Here is a 19,986-nt window from a genome sequence, read left to right as displayed (position 1 = left end):
AGAAGAAAGGAAGAGGCGGAGGCGAAAAATAAGGAGAAACCGCACTAAATGGGTGAAATCATGAATACTCCAGCGACAGGCTCAAGGGGCTTTCCCGAACCTGTGTCGAGAGCTGGAGATAAATGAAACCTCCGATTTGAAAAATTTCGCTCGGCTCTTTCCTGTTCAGTTCCACATGTTGAAGGAATTTATCAGTCCAATCATCCAGAGGCAAAACAACGAACTACCAATCAGAGTGATCTCTCTCACCGACGGGCTCCGACGCCGATTCAACACGCTCAATCGGCCGAAAAGCCGCCGACAGGGTCCGACTAGTGCCGACGATGCGGGACACACCGCAAAAACTAGGGACACCGACGCCTGGTGTGTCAGGGCCTTAAGACGATGCCCCCACCCTGAGTCTCATCTCCCTGGGTTCCTTCAATTCACCCAACATTACAAATTACAATAAACTGTTTAAACTGGATTCCATTGAGGCGTGCTCTTTGTTAAAGGGAGCTTATAGTGTGCAGACTATACTTTTGTTATTTCAGGGCAAATCAGTGATATAAATGATGAGTAAATCCTGGCTAGCCCTGTTTGTCCCTGTTGTGGAACCTGAGCACATTAAAAGTCCCATATTGTGTAATTGTGGGATTTCCCTTGATTATAAAGGAGTTGGATGGTTTATCTAAACATGGTGAAAGTATCAAAACGCACGGTCGCCAACTAAATCCACACAATCCATATTAGAAAAGCGAGCCTCTAAACGAGCCGTTTGGACTTCCGTAACTTTGTGGCGTCACAAAGGTTCGCTCATTATCATTTTTGTGAGAAATAATAGACTAACAAAGTGTTTTTTTCAAAGCGGTTGAGCGGGTGTCATTGTTTATTACCGGAGAGTTTTCCCTACCTCTTGCTCTTGAGCTCAAAGCAGAATTATCAGTGCTCATCATTGCATTGTATCGGCCACCAAGATATTCATCGCTGTTTCTGCAGGAATTCTCAGAGCTGATCTCACTTGGTATCACTAGATATGATAGATTAATCCTGAATGGAGACCTGAATATTCATATCAACAAAAAGAATGACTCCAAAGCTATGGAGCTTGTGAATTTACTGGACAGCTTTGAACTTACCCAACATGCAAATGAAGCCACTCATCAGCATGGTAACATTCTAGACTTGGTATTAACAACAGGGTTAAACACTGACAATGTTTCAGTATTAGAATTACCTATTTCTGACCATCACTGTGTGTTTTTTGATGCCAGCCTAATCTTAACAAAGACTAAAAGGGATTTTTTGGTTCAAAAGAGATTCCTAGATAGCAAGGCTGAAGCAAAGTTCTCTAATGTTATGAAATCATTTGAGTCATACAGAATTGACTGCTCTTTAAATGAGATGGTTGAAAATTTCAACAATACCTTCAATACCGTCATCTGCTTTAAATACTGTTGCTCCACTAAAGGTTAAAAAGAGGTCGACTGACAGAATCTCCCCATGGTTAAACAATAACAGTGTTAATGAGATTAAGAGAATCTGTCGAGCAGCTGAAAGAAAATGGAGGAAAACCAGGCTCACAGTTCACTGTAATAAATACAAAGAAGCCATGACTGTCTATAACAAAGCAATACGTCTAGCAAGAAAGGATTACTTTTCTAAGATTATTACAGAGAATGCTGGAAACTCTAGAATATTATTCTCCACTATTGACCAGCTACTCAACACTGCCCCCACCCGTCCGCAGTCCTCTGCATCAAATTGTGAAGAACTTGCATTGTTCTTCAATAACAAAATAACTTCAATTAGAACCAGCATTGCTGCTGATGTAAACACAGATAACCTCAGCAAACCCTGTAAAGAAGATGTAGCCATGGGAAAATTCACTTGTATTACATTAACTGAGCTTTGCAAGACTGTCACAGAGTGTAACTCCTCCTCCTCATGTATTGACCCTGTACCTACAGCATTTTTTAAGCGGGTGTTCGATAGTGTTTCAAGTCATGTCCTGAAGATTATAAATACATCCCTTCAAACAGGCATCTTCCCAGATGCATTCAAAACAGCTGTTGTAAAACCCTTACTAAAGAAACCCAACCTAGATGGTAATGCACTGACGAGCTATAGGCCGATATCCAACCTTCCATTCATTAGTAAGATACTTGAAAAGGTAGTTTCAGTGCAAATAAACTCCTTTCTTAAAGAAAATAATATGCTGGAGGAATTTCAATCAGGCTTTAGAACATACCACAGCACTGAAACTGCTCTTACTAAAATAATCAGCGACCTCAGACTAAATTCTGATGAAAATAAGGCCTCGATTCTTGTCCTCTTGGACCTAAGTGCAGCGTTTGATACGATTGACCATGATATCTTAATCAATCGTCTTGAAAAGTTGGTTGGTCTTTCTGACTGTGTGTTAAACTGGTTCAAAACATACATCAAAGGGATAAAGTTTTACGTCAGTCTTGGAGATCATGTGTCTGAGAAACATGACATCTGTTTTGGGGTTGCACAAGGGAGCTGCCTTGGTCCATTATTATTCTCACTATACATGCTGCCACTTGGTGACATCATTAGAGAGCACGATGCATGTTTCCATAGTTATGCGGATGACACGCAACTGTACATCTCTGCTGAACCAAATGATGCTGCAGCTATAAACTCCATTACTACTTGTCTTTTGGCAATAAATAAATGGATGAGCAAAATTTTTTAAAAGTTAAATGAGGACAAAACTGAAATCCTACTAGTCGGCCCTAAAACAAAAAGAGAAATGCTGTTTAATAATCTGGGAACATTGACTCCCTGGATTAAATCTGAGGTTACAAGTCTTGGTGTTATCCTAGATTCAGATCTAAGCTTCAAGTCCCACATTAACAAGGTGACGAAAACACCATTTTTCCACCTTAGAAACATAGGTAAAGTACGGCCATTTATAAATCAAAAAGATGCTGAAAAACTGATTCATGCCTTTATTTCAAGCGGACTCAATTACTGTAACGCACTTTTTACCGGTCTCCCGAAAAAAAACACTGAGAGACTTCAGCTCATTCAAAACTCTGCAGCTCGGCTATTAACCAGAACGAAGAGGAGAGAGCACATTAGTCCAGCTTTAGCTGCTCTACACTGGCTTCCTGTAACATTTAGAATTGATTTTAAGGTCCTCCTCCTTATATACAAAGCCCTTATTGGGCTAGGACCAAGCTACATTGCTAACTCCCTTGTTCACTACCTGCCTTCAAGAACACTGCGATCATCTGCTGCTGCTTTATTGGAGGTTTCCAGCAACAGCCGAAAGAAAATCGGGGATGCGGCCTTTGTCAATTACGCCCCAAATCTATGGAACACACTACCTATAGATATCAGGGAAGCCAGCTCGTTAAATATTTTTAAAAGAAAGCTAAAAACTTATCTCTTCACTTTAGCCTTTAACTAGCTATGACTTTTCCTTAAACTTTTTTTTTTTTCTTTGCACTTATGCACTGCTGCACTTCTTTTAAAATGTTGTATTTTACTTGATTTTATGCATCCTATGTACTCTTTTTTTTAACTTTATTTTTTATTATTATTATTCAGTGGGTTTTATTTTCCATCTTATGTTATGCATTCCTCATATTTTTACTATTATTATTCAGTGGGTTTTATTTTTCATCTTATGTTATGCTCATTCTATGTCTATTTTCATGTGAAGATGTATTTTATGTATTCTATTCTCCTCTTTATCTTATTTTCACTATCATTATCAAGTTTTATGTGAAGCACTTTGTGCATGTGATTTCTTTGTTGTAAAGCACTTTGAGCTGCATTTCTTGTATGAAAGGTGCTACACAAATAAAGTTTATTATTATTATTATTATTACCTGTAGCTGCCGGGCCGCGGTGTCTCATGTTTCACTCACTTCACAGTTAGCCAATCAGAACAGAGGGGTCGTTAATATTAATGAGCCTTAAAGACACAGCAACAGAAACAGCCTGTTCTTGGCAAGGTAAAAATGGATTGAGAGTGTTTTTGGTACATGACACCACACAAACAGCTTTGAATGGATCTCAAGACATAAAATAAAACACTGGAAAGTGTAGAATATGGGACCTTTAAAAGATCAATGTGTACTATTTCTGAAGCATAATATGACTAGTAAATATCAGCTGGCTTTGCTCAATGGTAGTGAATGAAACAAAGAGAACAGTTCACGGTCCATCGCTGCAGAGATTTCTGTATTCAAACACAGGAGCAGGTTAGTCTGTGTTGTTGGAGACTGTTGGAGATTGTCTTAGCCCTCCTGGGTGTGTATTGGAGAGCAGCATGCTCTACAAACAATAAAGCTTTACAGTGAAGTAAATCACAAAACCTTTAACACAATCAATTTTCATGATGGTAAAAGCCATGAAAATAAGGCCCAGGCAGAAAATCTACAGAATTATCCTTTAAGGTAAATGCCAACATGAGCAATGAAAGGATAGCAGGGTATATTCTAGATTTGACACTGACAATGTCCAGCAGAGGTAGACACAGATTGTCTGATAAACATCTTGTTTTTTAAAGATTTATATCAAGTACAGAATATATGAAAAAAGAAAAAACATGTTTTGGAGCATGTTTTTTTTTGTTTTGTTTTTGTGCAGACTTCTGGCATTTTCTCCTTGACAGAAGGGCTCCTTTAAATCCTTCCACAGTATGTTGTATGTTTACAGTATGTTGGCCTGACAGGAGTCAGACTGCAGTATCTGAAGTGTAACAATGAGTTTAATAGATTTTCTAAACCAGGGGTAGAAAAAGGCATAGATCACAGGGTTTAAACAAGAGTTAACATAGACCAGAGAGACCAGAAAGATCTCAGAAGAAGCACTGGCCATGTTGTCCTGGGCTGTGAGAGAGACACAGTAATATGGACAGAAACACATTAGAAACACAGCAATGACAATACCAAGAGTCCTGGCTGCTTTCCTCTCAGATTTCTTAGCAGTTACAGTCACTGAACGCTGGAGTGTGACAGCCACAATGTGGGATCGCATGGCACGAGCCTGAGACACAGCCACCACAAATACTCTCATATACAGAACTATGATGACAGTTATGGGAACAATAAAGGTGAAAACAAGCTCAACAGCTCCTGCAATGTAGTTAATGACAACCACACACTCTCCAATGCAGGAATTATACCCGCCTGGTTGTCCCAGGAAATCCTTTTGAATCAGACTGCTATAGAAAAAAGAACAGACCCAACACAGACAAACACAGATTTTAACTCTTCTCTGAGTGATTTTGGTGGGGTAACACAGAGGGTCACAAATAGCCACATAGCGGTCGACTGATATGAGCACCATGTTTCCTACTGAGGCAGAGATGATAATAAAGACAGCGAAGAAGGACAAAGCACACATGAGGTCACCCAGTAACCAGCAGGACCCCACAAGGAGGATTTCAACTGGCATCAGGAGGCCTGTGAGGAAGTCTGAGACAGCCAGGGAGAGGAGGAGGAGGTTGGTGGGGGTGTGGAGCTGCCTGGAGAGAAAAAGGAGCATTATAGCAGATATGAAGTATCATTAAATACAAAGAAGCATTATTTAGCAATCTGACTGTTCTCATCAAAGGCCAAGATATAACAGTATCTTTGTTCTAGTCCATGAGCAATTTCTTTTTGTAAAAGTGTATAAAAAGAGCAAGCATTATATTCATTAATATTTGTAGTATCAGTAGTATATCTCATCACAAGATATAGCAGATATCAAGCATTATGAAAATACAAAAGCATTATTTAGCAACTTCTCTCTTCCCATCAATGGCCAAGATGTGACAGTACCTCTATTCTAGTCTTTGAGCCATTTGTTTTTATAAGTCTACCAGTTCTATAAAGATTTGTATATGCCAAATCAATGGCCACCTAAAGTGGGAGATGGAGATGATGACCAGCAGGTTGAGAGCCACAGTGAGCAGAGAGATGGAGGACAGCAGAATGTAGAGGAGCATGGCCTCAGAGTGAGGACGCATCTGCTTCCTGCAGGAAGTGTTGAGGAGCTGTGGAAAGCAGAGTTCACCTCCTTCCAGGGTCTCCATCATCAGAGAGAGAGGAGGAGAGGAGAAGCTGCTGAGGTCTGGCAGCTTTCTGACCAAAGCTCTCTATCATACAGATGATTTATCTCTCTTTTCGCCTTTTTGCCCCCCCGCCCTCCCTCTCTTTTTCTGATGTCCCTCCCTTCCTCTGCATCATCCTTTTCATCATCATCACTCTCTGCTGTCCTTTCTCTTGTCTTCCTCTGTCTTCTTCCCCCTTGTCTCCTTTCCTCTCTCCTCCTTCCTTCCTCCCTCCTTACCCATCTGTTGGCTGTCTTATTTCACCCACCCCTCCCATCACACTTCTCTAGCTCCTCCATTTTTCAGTCTTCCACCTGGTCACCTCTGTTTTCAGTTTCAGAGACTGATGTCCCTCCTCTTCACCTTCATCACCTTTAACACCTTCAACACCTTCAATACTCCCTTTGCTTCCCTCTCTCTCTCTCTCTCTCTCTCTCTCTCTCTCTCTCTCTCTCTCTCTCTCTCTCTCTCTCTCTCTCTCTCTCTCTCTCTCTCACTCTCTCTCTCTCTCTTCGCTTTATTGGCATGAAAGTCTACAAACAATGTTGCCAAAGCATCAACATAAATATCAATTTTATATTATATTCCCTGCCCTGTGTATCAGCCTAAGTGTGTGTGTGTGTGTGTGTGTGTGTGTGTGTATATCTGTGTGTGTGTGTCAGTGCCTCGACAGAGGATCTGGGTTGCTGTGTATTCAGCTCCTGTACCCAGACCCTCCACTGCAGAGTGAGTATCAATAAACTATGTGAAGGAATTAATGTATGTTTAGCAACTAGGGTTACACACATTTGATATACAATACAGAGTATATTGGTCACTCACTGTTCCTCAGGTTGTGACAAGTTGCTACAAACTGTGCAGCCAGGTCTGCTGTATTTCCTTCTGCTAGTACAATTTGTAGCTTCGATTGATCATCAAGCTCTTGGAAGTGGGGGACTTGGGAGCTGAACCTGTTTAAGTAGTTATCTCTGACTGAGTTACATTTTTCACATTTTAGGAGAAAGTGCATCTCTGTCTCAACCTCACCTGTCGAACAGTGACCACATATTCTGTTTTGTTTGGTTGCCAATATTTCTTATGTCGATTGCCAGTAAAGAGATGCTAATTCATATTCTCTGTTTATAGGGCTAGATAACATTCTAATTTGCTTTGACTTTTGGTTTCTTTTTTCCAATGTTCCAAATAGGTCTCTTTGCATTGTTTTATAATTTGGTTTACACAAATTGGTGTTTGTAAAGCAGTGTTGGTCTGAGCCTGGTCAAGGCATGACTTGAGGGGGAGTGGTTAGTCTCAGTATCTTCTCTTTTCTGGATTCAGCTCTTGGGTTTGGAGGGCTTTGGAGTGGAGGCTGTCTGGGGAACTGGATTTAAGTTGATTAGAAAATCTTAGTGCATCTGCATAGAGCAGGAATTTGATTTCATGGCCCGGGGCCATGTTTAGGTCCAGCTGCATTGCAAATTCATTTATATAGATATTGAATAGCATTGGACTCAGATTGCAGTCCTGGCGGACACTTCTCCTCTGGGCAAAGAACTCAGTGTGTTTGTCTCCAATCTTCACACTGTATCTACTTTTCATATACTTTACATACATTTAATAAGGTGGTATACTTTGCCACCTATACCACATTGAAGAAGTCAGTAATAGAGGCCTTCGTGCCAAATTGAATCAAAGGCTTTTCTAAAACCAATAAAGCAAGCAAATATTTTGTCTTTTTTTTTGGCGTACATGTTTTTGAATGAGCATGTGAAGGGTATAAATATGGTCGGTGGTACGATGTTTGGGGAAACAGACAATTTGATTTTTACTAAGAATATTCAAGGAGATTTGAAATTCTAGTGTTTATAATAATGCAGTAGCTTTCCCAGACAATTGCTGACACAGATTCTGCAGTAGTTATTGGGGTCCAGTTTGTACCCACAATTAAAGATGGGGCAAATAAGGCCTTGGCACCAGATGTCAGGAAAACAGCCTGAACTCAGTATAATGTTGAGCAGTTTGAGCACTGCATCCTGCATGTTGGGTGTGCAGTTTTTTTCATTCCTTATGTTGTCTGGACCAGCTGTCTAACTTCCCATCTGCAAACAGTCTTGTCACTGTCTTGGATGAGACCAATGACTGTTGTCTCATCTGCAAACTTCAGTTTAACAGAGGGGTCCTTGGAGGTGCAGTCATTTGTATACAGGTAGAAGAGCAGTGGGGAGAGCACGGATCCCTGGGGGGCACCAGTGCTGATTGTCAGGGTGCCGGATGTGAGTTTCCCCAGCCTCACCGGCCTTCTCCTACCTGTCAGAAAGTTGGTGATCCACTGACAGATGGAGGCAGCCACAAAGAGTTGAAGGAGTTTAGTGTGCAGCAGTTCCGGGATGATGGTGTTAAACGCTGAGCTGAAGTCCAAAAACAAGAGCCTAGTGTAGGACCCTGGGGAGTCAAAATGTTGGAGGATGTAGTGTAGGCCCATATTGATTGCATCATCCACAGACCTAATGGCTCAATAGCAAAACTGCACTCTCCTCCAACTGGGACTTGAGTTGAGTGGCTTCTCCGGGTTATCAAATGGTCACCCTCCTTCATCGATGCTTTGTCAATTAGCCCATGACATCTCGGGGGGGCTCGACGGCAGACCCAGTGTCCTGGGACTACCCCCTCCGTCCACCACTTAACTCAAGTCACCACATTGGCTTTGCCACTGCTCGCCTGTCTTCACCCAGATCCACCGGGATGCTGCTTCCCCCTACTTGCTGATGTCAGCTATAAGCTTCCTCCTAGCTGAGCCTTTGACCCCAAGCAGCGCCAGGGTTTTCCAGAGTGACTGCCCTGTGAAGCCCCTGCAGCCGACTTCAACCGACAGATTCCAGGCCTTCCACCCCTTCTGCTGGCCCTCGAAGATGAGGGACTGATATTTCTTGAGCTTCCGCTCGTGTGCCTCCTCTATCCTCTCTTCCCAGGGCACTGTCAGCTCGAGAAGGACCACCTGCTTGGTACCTCTGGACCAGAGGACAATGTCTGGTCTGAGGCTTGTGTGGGTTATCTCCTCTGGGAATTTGAGCTGCTTCTTGAGGTCTGCCCGCATCTTCCAGTCGCCTGCCGTGGCCAGGAAACCTTTGTTCCTCGTCTCCATTGCAACACTCTCCCCTGGCCTGAGAAAGTGAATGAAATGGGGGCCATTAGAAAGTTGTTTCCCGCTTGTTCCAATCCCGTGGCCAACTTGGTCAAAATCAGGTTGTGTCGCCACCAGAACTTTCTATCCGCCAGACTTGATTGGCAAGAGGAAAGAATGTGCAATCATTTGGCTTCAGAACAGATTATGCTGCATGAGCCGTTTGGAGTAAGTTTATAGTCATTTGTTGCCCTTTTTAAAACTGTAAAAAAATGCCAGTTCGCTTCAACTGTTTTGGAGAAGGCTGACATGGAGCTGCACTAGCTAACTCGCTGTGTGTTAAGTGGACATACAAACTTCACTGGTGTTTTGACTGACATGAGGGTGAGTAAATAATGACAAAATGTTTCCTTTTGGGTGAACTTCTCCTTTACAAGATGACACAGATTCTGCTAGCCTGAGTTTGTCAGGCAGGCTGTTCCAGAACAGGGGCTCCAACTGCAAAAGCCCAGTCACCTTTAGTTTTAAGCCAGACAGGAGTAGATGGAGTTACAGTAATCCAAGCATAATGAAATAAAGGCAAAGATTTATTTTCCGGGATCAGCAGAGGAGAGCCAGGATCTGATTTTAGAGATGTTTTTAGCTGGAGAGAAAATGAACAACCCTCTTTACCTGTTTAGCTCTGAATCAAATACTACTCCCAAAATGTATAGCCTTGGGTTTAATGATACACAGAAAAGTAAAGATGCTGGTTGCGCTCAGATGAAGATCAAGATTTGTTTCCTCTGTCAAGAGACTCGGGGCTACTCAAAAAACATTTCCGGATAAAGCCCCGGTGCGACATGTTTATCGGTTAAATTACCTATGCCACCAACTTCACATACCACAGGTGACCTACTGTTAAGGTTTGCAGGACAGAAGAAGATGTAGATTTCTGTAAATTGACGACAAAGAGTGTGGCTCTGTGTGAGATCCAATATGACATTATCAGTGTATGAGACTGAATGTGGCATTTAGCCCATAGGCTAGAGGCCATCTTTTAGTCAGAGATGCCCTCTAGAGGCCATCTCATGAAGCGACATGTCTGACTGACTGACTGACTGACTGACTGACTGACTGAATGCATGACCTGAATTTGCATTATGATACCCTTGGCTGCGCCATGGGAAAAATGGGAAAATAATTCTGCACACTGCAAATAAAAGGGTGATCAGTACCAGTGAGCCCAATTTTCTAAGCAATTGAGCAGAATGATCATCATTGTCAAAGGCAGCTCCAAGGTTTAACAGAATTGAAATATTTCAAAAATGTTATTGGACTTAATGAAAGAAAATAGCAGCAGTGAACTAAGCCTGGAAGTGTCCAGGGAAAGAAGATTCTGAAACAAGGGAGCTGAGTGGACCCAGATGCAGAGAAGAGGCTGGAGACAGTAGTAAGTAAACTTAAAGAAGTCTTTACTGGCAGAGTCTTAGGCACAGTTCAAAAAGCTTGGTCTAGTGGTCTTAATACAAAGTGTGCTAGAAAATCAAGACAGAGCAACTAAAGAAAAACATCACAGCAGCAGCAGCAGCAGCAGTAACTCAAGATTCTATGCCACCCACTAGCTTGTCTGACTCTTCCTAAACTCACCAGTAATTTTACCACTTGCTGGTCCCATGAGAGCCCTGAGACCCCAGATTTCTTGTAAAGGTACAAAATCAGTGGGACACCGAAACCCTCTTAGACTGAGGTATTATGGTCACCCTCATAAGACCTGAATTCACCCCTAAGCCAGAAACCCCCATCCAGGTCTCTGGTCCTGCTTCCTGCATCTGCAGACCACACAAGGAACATTCATTCAACAGTCAGTGTGGTAGATAAACTGACGGCCTTAGTGTTGGTAGGGCAGGACTGTCCCATCTTCCATCACCTCTGGGCTCCCAGAGATATCTGCCACCAACACCGCAAATAGACTCCTCAGAACAAAAGTCAGAGATACCCGGCATGGACCCGGACTCACAAGAAAAGGAAGAACAGACCAGCATCCCCCACGGACAGCACATGGTTATCAATCAATCAATCAATCAATCAATTAATATGCAACAGGTGCAGCAGGCCCAAGCCAAGATATACAACCAGGGAGCCAAAGTCTGTGAATTTCAACTCAGAAAACTTGTCATAGTCCTGATCCCCACCTCAAATTCCTAGCTAAGTGGCAGGGCCCCTATGAGATTCTGGAATGAGGGCGGTGCATTTGCCAGGTCTGGACAACCTAGTGGATGGCCCAAGAGCATTGGAGTGGAGACTCGACCCCAGGGTGGTCAGTGAGATTTGACGCCACTTCGGGAAGATAGAGCCCCAACCTGTTTGCCTCCAGGGAGTCGAATCAGTGATCTCTGTTCTTCTCTCTGGAGAGAGATGACCCTCCATTGCTCTGTGCTTCTCCCACCTTCAGCCTCCTTCCACTGTTCCTTCAGAGAGTGCGGATAGAAGATGTGAGATTTATCCTCATGGCTTTGAGCTGGCCCCAGATGGTGTGGTTCTTGGAAATCCCACGTCTTCTGGATGGAACATTTGGGAACTCCTGGCCTGACGGGACCTGCTCTTGCAGGCACATTCCAGAAGTTATTCCACCCCTTTCCTCAGGCGCTCAAGATCTGGGCTTGGCTGATGGTGATTACAGCCTGATTTCCCAATTTCCTCAATGGTGTCCAGAGGAGCATGGCCTGTAGCAGGGGGTCTCTAATCCCAGTTTGGGATGAGACCAGGATCCTGGACTCTTGTGTCCCCTTTGAGCCCCTCGAGTCAGTGGATGTGAAGGGGCTGGCACTTAAGGTAGTCACCTTGGTGGCAGTAACATTGGCCAGAAGGGTGGGTGAGCTGCAAGTCCAGTCAGTCTGTGGGGTCTCTAGGCAGATTCCCACCATATGGCATAAGGGTCCTATGATGGAATGAGTCCTGTGCTGAGATGACAGCGCACCGTCTCACAGTGCCCACTGTGACGACCCCCCTCTGTCTACTGGTCCTGCCTTGTGTTTTTTCCCTTTTCAGGAGGGGAGCTGGTGGACAGAGTTGGGGGATGCCCTGGGTTTTGTTTTGTTTTGTCTTTCCACATCACCCAACACCGCACACCATACTTTCCACTCATCCATGCACCCCACTTCACCGCTGATGCTGCTGATCTACACATTCCATTATTTAGATGGTTGTGTTCAGTTATATTCTTTATAATAAATTAATTTGGGCATTTTGAAGTTGTGCATGGTCTCCCTCATTGTTACCTCCTTGTGCCAGGATGTAACACAGCCAACTGGGGGCAGGTAAATAATGTACATTGGAGAGTAGTACTGTGATGTACACAGTCCAATTGTATTCACATATATACTTTGGTTGAATTGTATGCACCTTGTATCTGTAAGAACCTGCACCTCAAGCTCGAGGTCATTTGGAGATGTGTTTCATAAAAGACATCAGTAGCACTTACATTACATTACATTACAGTAAACAAAGTACAGGGTAATATCTGATAATAACTGATAATAGTACCTATTTATTATAATGTGTCATTTCTCAGTCAAATGCCAGTAATTTCTGGTGATAATGAGTAATTATTAGCATGACAACAGTAAGTTGTGTAATCATTACTGAATAGTTACTGTGTAATACCTTGGAAACATTTGTTTCCTGGCCCTTTATTCCTTCTTTCCTAAATGGAACTTCCATATTCTAGTTCAGAAGATGGATCAACTCAACAACAAATCAACAACATGTTCAGTACATGCGGTGTTCATTGCGTTATAACACAGTGGTTCTGCTGCAGTGCTTATTTAAACTATGACAGGGATAGCTCAAGCCAGAAACATTGCTAAACTTAAAACTAAAACTTAAAGTAACCAGATTCACTGATTAGTTTCACAGATTCACTGTCCAGTCTAGATTTGCAAACTTGAATAATTCTCTCTCTAAGATTAACTGTCCAACACCATTAGAATAACATGTAAATTCTATTTTAGGTCTATTTTCTGTTTAAGAACCAAAATGTAGTCAGATTTCTGTTCCACTTTCCCCAGTCCAAATAAAAGTTCTGCAACCAGTTTGTTGAGCAGTTATTGTTGAAAACAAGCATCCTGGGTGAGACGACTATGGGACATCTACAAAACCACATATAACCAGTCTTGTCTTTGCTACATTGACATATTAGCTAGCAGTTAACCTTGGTGGCCTTTACCTTCATAGAATTATAAGCATTCTGGTTAAATCTAGGCTATACTCCTCTCAGACAAAATGACGAAACGTCACGCCTTCTGACATTTATAGATCCTCTGTTTAAGGCAAGGTTTACTAGCCCAGTGTTGTGGGAAAATTGCAATGTTCTGGAGAAATTGTTCTAATTTTGCTCAAACCATTTGTGGTGTTAGGTTGCCATACTCTTCCCAAGTGCCTGCACTGTAAGGCAGGAGGTACTAGGAGCCTGAGTTTGAAAATTACAACAGAATGTTACGGATTACTCTTTAAACTAGTAATCACTAATCTCTAGTGGATTACATCTTGAATGTAAACTTTCCAAACGTGGATATGTGCTACATTGGCCTGGAAGTGCAAAGCATAACCACATTTCACAAAACAATTTAACAAATTAGAAAACAATTAGCATTTCACAAAATAATTTTCATGTAAAAAACAAAAAACAAAACAGAAAACAAATAAAATGAAATAACAAATAAACTGCCTTCCATGTACACAGTAGGCCTACTTGTCAATAACTGACTGACTGACTGATTGACTGACTGCCGTGCAGGTTATATTTTAGATGTAGTACTAATAAACAGGAGAGGGACACACAGGACACAGACTGTCTCATAGAGACCATGATTTCTGAAGCTTTACTTCATTATGATTTATTAAAATTGTGCACCTTGTGTCTGATTTTATGAGTGTATCCATATGGGACAAAAATATGAACAATGATGCTGTAATCTTCTGCCTTGTGTGTTTACCTAAAAACATTTGATGGGGCTTAAGACTGTGACTGGATTGAGAAAAATGATTAAATAAATAAAATACAGCAAACATTGAAATAAGAATAGAATACTTCTTTCTTAACCAATACTTCTTCCAGACAAAAAGTGCTATTAGAGGCATACAATCTAACACCACATATTTCATAAAACTCAACAGTTGCTATCCTTCTCCATGCTCAGGCAGAGTGGGGTTTGCCAAGGCAGTTCCAACTCTGGGCCCTTCAGCTGGGAGATGAACTCACTAACCACAAGGCTATCCTTCCCCCAATGAAAAGATCAAAAGCACATGGTCTTTATCTAAAACTGTAAGCCCTGTTTGAGAGAAAAGAAAGGACTAACTCTTAATATTTGTAACTTTTAAAATGTAAAGATGCCATACTTGCTGTGATATACATATGCAATGTCGAATTCACAGCTTACATGAAACTGGGTTCTTGCCTAAAACATTTCATGGTGCTTGCAACTGTGATTTGGATAATGGAAACAACAAAACAGAAGAAAATGAATACAGCAATCAAAGAACGACTCCAATTAGAACACAATTATCTAACCAAAAGCTGAATAGGAGTTATATGAATTCAAAGGCAGAGCCAGTCCTGTAACTGAAAAGACACAGGTTTGATATCTGCAGCCAATGTGTGTCCATATACAGCCATATACCTTGTCCAAGTGTCCTTGAGCAAGATACTGAACCTATAACAGTTCACTTATTGTAGCAGCTATGGATAAGAGTGTCACCTAAATGGCCAAAATGTTAAAGGATAATTCCAGTTATGGAAATCTACAGTATATCTCTCTACAGTATGTTGGCCTCACAGGAGTCAGGCTGCAGTATCTGAAGTGTAACAATGAGTTTAATAGATTTTCTAAACCAGGGATAGAAAAAGGCATAGATCACAGGATTTAAACAGGAGTTAAAATAGAACAAGACCAAAAATGAAGCACTAGCCATGTTCTCCTGGCCTGCAAGAGAGACACAGAAATGTGGACAAAAACATATTAGAAACACAGCTATGACAATACCAAGAGTCCTGGCTGCTTTCCTCTCAGATTTCTTAGCAGTTACAGTCACTGAACGCTGGAGTGTGACAGCCACAATGTGGGATCGCATGGCACGAGCCTGAGACACAGCCACCACAAATACTCTCATATACAGAACTATGATGACAGTAATGGGACCAATGAAGGTCACAACAAGGTCAACAGCTCCTGCAATGTAGTTAATAACAACCACACACTCTCCAACACAGGAATTATACCTGCCTGGTTCTCTCAGGTGATCATTTAGAATCAGACTGCCATAGAAAGCAGAACAGATCCAACACAGACAAATACAGATTTTAACTCTTCTGTGAGTGATTTTGGTGGGGTAACGCAAAGGGTCACAAATAGCCACATAGCGGTCGACTGATATGAGCACCACATTTCCTACTGAGACAGAGATGATGGTAAAGACAACAAAGAAAGACAAAGCACACATGAAGTCACCCAGTAACCAGCAGGCCTCTATGAACAGGATTTCAACTGGCATCAGGAAGCCTGCGAGGAGGTCTGAGACAGCCAGGGAGAGGAGGAGGAGGTTGGTGGGGGTGTGGAGCTGCCTGGAGTGAAACAGGAGAATTATATTAATTAATGTAGTATCAGTAGTATATATCATCACTAGATGTGGTAGATATCAAGTATTATAAAAAATACAAAAGCATTGTTTAGCAACATCTTTCTGCTCATCAAAGGCCAAGATGTGACAGTACCTCTGTTCTAGTCTATCAGCCATTTCTTTTGATAGGTCTACCAGATTTATAAAGATTTGTATATGACAAAATCAATGGCCACCTGTAGTGGGAGACGGAGATGATGACCAGCAGGTTGAGAGCCACAGTGAGAAGAGAGATGGAGGGCAGCAGAATGTAAATGAGCATGGTCTCAGAGTGAGGCTTCCTGCAGGAAGTGTTGAGGAGCTGTGGAAAGCAGAGTTCACCTCCTTCCAGGGTCTCCATCATCAGAGAGAGAGGAGGAGAGGAGAAGCTGCTGAGGTCTGGCAGCTTTCTGACCAAAGCTCTCTATCATATAGCTGATTTATCTCTCTTTTCTTTTCCCTTTTTGCCCCCCCACCCCCCCTCCCTCTCTCACAGAGACTGATGTCCCTCCGGCCCTCCCTTCCTCTGCATCATCTTCTTTCATCTTCTCTTCCTCATGTGTCTTCTCCCCTTATCTCCTTTCCTCTCCCCTCCTTCCTTCCCAATCCCTCTGCTGTCTTATTTCTCTGTTGCGCCTACATTTTTCAGTCTTCCACCTCGTCACCTCTTTGCTCTTACTGACCTCTTCCTCCTCCAATGTAAGAGGTTGCTTTCAGTTTATTGTGGATGACAGAAAGCCTCTTCTCTCCAAAAATAGGGTTGGGGAGAGATATGATCAATGTTAAAATATAAAAAATAAAAAGTCTGTAGGTGTAGAATGTAGTTGATTGAGGTGCTGTGACTCTTTCCACACACTGTGAAAGAGGTATGACTCCATGCAAGTGTAGTAGGAACACTTGTTTCAATATTAATGCAGTACTCCCTCTTAGTTCTCGACACACCCCCCCACAGCACTAGATTGACTCCTCCCTGGTCCAGCCCTCCAATTAGCTTGTCAGGGTATTTAAGGCAGCTGTGGCATCATGGCTGCTTTTCCTTTTCTCTGCCTGTTGGTTGCCATATTGGCCCCTCTTTGTGACTCTGAGGTAGGTGATGCAGTCATGAGGTTGTTTAAGGGTGGTTTTATGTACTCAATGACTGAGTTTTATTTTGTTTGTAATAGTCTCCTGTCTACCTGGTCGTACTGGTGTCTGCTGGCTGAGATTTGTGACTTAAGGTAGGTTTTCCAACTGTTTGTGCACCAAGCACATGTGAAGTGGTACTGCAACTGATCAATCTTATCTGCTGTAGTTCCTGTCTGCCCTTGGGTGCTGTGGATTCTTACCACCCTGAGTCTGCGTAGCCAGCGCACATTTCGTCAAGGTACTGGTCACTGTAGTTAGGGGTGAGTAGGGTACGATAAATACCCGAGGTAATGGTTATTATAGTGTTATAGACCTGTTACTAATGTGCCTCTTGTATTGTAGGTCTCTATCAGCTGCTGTTTTGCCTCTATAGTTTTGTATTTACTGTGTATGTGTGTTGACTTGGTTGTTTTATCTCGTTGCCAGTTGTATCTGGTACTTTTAGTGAGAGCCAACTGGTTTGTTATTAATGACCTTTTTATGTTGTTCGAGTAATCTAGTATATCTGTTATCTCCTTATAGGGGAGCAGAGTGCTGGCTGGTTGGAGAGGCTAGACACCCTGGTGCGGTTCCCTTCACAAGTTTGTACTGGTAAAAGAGCACTGGGACACTGTTTTTCACCTTTTTGCTGTGATTGCTGTTTTGCAGTGAATACACGTGTGGTAGGTAAGTGGTTGCACCCCTGGACACGCCCTCAGTTAGTCTGCCTCTCCATTGCTGGCCTCAGCCCACGCTCCCCTTCATAAGTACTGGAAGTGTTTTAGTAAAAGAATTGCATTTGTTAGACATTAATTAAATTATTGTAATAAATATTGTTACTTTCTTTCACATAGGTTTGATTCCTTTTTCATTTGTGTTTAACCCATCCTCTCCACAGACCCTTCCAGTCATTAATTATTCAATAAATTTGCATTTCTTTTGGAATCACGTCTCTGTCTTACTTTAGTTATCGAACTTGTGTAGCCTGTGTATGACCGAGGTATTAGTCCAGGTTCCTCAGTATACTTCCTGGGGTGAAACTCCCCAGGTGGCGTTGTCGGGTTAGTTATATTCTGTTTGCTTATATCGCCACCCCGCCACATTCTGGCGTTGTCGGCAGGATCTACTGTAAAAGCAGAGACGTGTGTTCTTTTTTTTGTTGTTTTTGTCTACCAGTTGGTTCATTTTATGTTAAGTATTTGTATATGAATGTGTATGCATTTGTATATTTTAGTGGTTAGTGTGTGACATAGGCAAAACAGCAGCTGGTCCTGCAAGCATCTAGAACTCCAAGCAACAGGCCTGTGTTAACCTCTCCTGCTCTTGTCTCCCTCTTCATCATGGAGGACGCGAACCAGTTAAGAGACTTGGTTGCCCAATTGCAAGCTGAAAACCGACTGCTGCGGGAACGGGAAGCAGCACCTGGTACTAGTGCGGCATCAACAAGTGATTCTGCTCCTCAGCCCCTCTCCTCTAGTGCTCCAGTAATTGAGCGACTGATTTATGTCCCGAGAGACAGAAAATGCCCAATGTTTAGAGGTAGGACTGGTCTAAGCATTGCAGAGTGGGTGGAGGAAGTTCAAGCTTGTATGCGTGCCCGCCACTTGTCTTGGGCTGATCAAGCACTTTTCATTTATGATCATTTGGAAGGTGAGGCAAGAGAGGAGATAAAATATCGATCTAGAGAGGAAAGGGAGGATCCAGACAAAATCCTTGACGTATTGCAGGAGTTGTATGGGTGTTCTAAATCCTATGTTTCTTTGCAGGAAGACTTCTTTTCGAGAAAGCAACAGGAGGGTGAAGCACTGCAGGAATTTTCCCATGCTTTGATGTGTTTGATGGACAGGGTTGTAACTAATGCTCCTAATGGCCTGCCAAACTCCAGTGTATTACTGCGTGACCAATTTGTTGAACACGTGTATGACTGTGCTCTCCGCAGGGAATTAAAGCAGTTTGTCCGACGCCATCCCACCGCCACCTTGCTCGATGTCCGTAGCGAGGCTATTAGGTGGGAGCGGGAGGGGATGCCAGGGGGTAGCAGGGGAAGGAGCCACTCTGTCCCATCTGCTGCAGGTTTCCAGTTTGCAGTGGTGGGAGGTCCTCAGTCAGGGTCAGGTAACCTAAACTCAAGGTCTGAGTTGGCAGAGTTAAAGGAAATGTTAAAACATCAACAGGAACAGCTAAACCAACTTAGTAGTAGTCTTATTGCACTCCAGAATGCCCCCAGGCCCCCTTTCAGTAATGGGAAACAGTCTGTCATTTGTAGAAGGTGCCAGAAACCTGGCCACTTTGCGAGGGAATGTGATGGTGAGAGAGTTCATGTACAAGCTCAGCTATCTTCCCGTGCTGCTCCTACGACTCGTAGTGATAGGTCGCATTCCCAGAATCAGCAATCGGGAAACTTTCACCCCCTGAACTGCTGAGTCAAAGTTCAGGTGGGGGCCTAGTTGGCTCAGAGTCAGGTTCAGAGAACCCAGACTGTATATCAGAGTTGATGTCAGCTTGTCCACACATAACCCTATTAATGGGAGGAATTGAGGTTCCATGTTTGGTTGATACAGGGTCAATGGTGTCCACCATAACTGAGAGTTTCTTTGTCCAGAACTTTGAACCCTGGGGTGCAGAGAAGCTCCGGTCATGTCATTGGCTACGGCTTAAGGCCGCTAATGGACTGGACATACCCTATGTTGGTTACCTTGAGCTTGATGTTGAGCTTTGCGATAAGGTAATTACAAAGCGTGGTGTGTTGGTCGTAAAAGACCCCCCTGGTCATTCATCTTCTGCCCCAGGTATTCTAGGTATGAACATTATCAGAACATGTTACAGGGAGTTATTTGTACGCCATGGCCCTGCTCTTTTTGATTTGCCCTCTGTGTCACAGGCCCCCAGCCAATTCCAACAAGCACTACAACAGTGTCACCAGGCCCAGGTCAATGTGCCCCCTGACCGCTCAGGCAGAGTAAGAGTCAAGGGTAGAAGGGTTTTCAGAGTTCCTGGTGGTACCATGAAGCTTGTGGCAGCGACCTGTTTCCAGCATCACTCGGGTAATGATGCCTTGTTTGAACCCCTGGCTGCTGGATTACCTGCT

At 42.9% G+C, this 19,986-nt stretch overlaps 1 protein-coding gene and 1 pseudogene across 1 annotated transcript; both read right to left on the bottom strand.

The window, feature by feature from the left end:
• Window positions 1–4,671: 4,671 nt before the first annotated feature.
• Window positions 4,672–6,127, bottom strand: LOC139923207 (trace amine-associated receptor 13c-like). The gene is made up of 2 exons (XM_071913935.2): window positions 5,868–6,127; window positions 4,672–5,488 (listed from the first exon to the last, which is right to left on the bottom strand). The coding sequence occupies exons 1-2, from the start codon at window positions 6,041–6,043 to the stop codon at window positions 4,672–4,674; spliced, it is 993 nt and encodes a 330-aa protein (XP_071770036.2). The 5' UTR covers window positions 6,044–6,127.
• Window positions 6,128–14,954: 8,827 nt separating this feature from the next.
• LOC139927793 (trace amine-associated receptor 13c-like) lies at window positions 14,955–16,255 on the bottom strand (annotated as a pseudogene).
• Between the last annotated feature and the right edge of the window lie 3,731 nt (window positions 16,256–19,986).

The sequence above is a fragment of the Centroberyx gerrardi genome, unplaced genomic scaffold (genome assembly GCF_048128805.1).
Source record: "Centroberyx gerrardi isolate f3 unplaced genomic scaffold, fCenGer3.hap1.cur.20231027 Scaffold_165, whole genome shotgun sequence".
NCBI classification, from domain to species: Eukaryota; Metazoa; Chordata; class Actinopteri; order Beryciformes; family Berycidae; genus Centroberyx; species Centroberyx gerrardi.
Note: the sequence above shows the minus strand (reverse complement) of the source record. Positions and strands in the feature narration are given on the sequence as shown.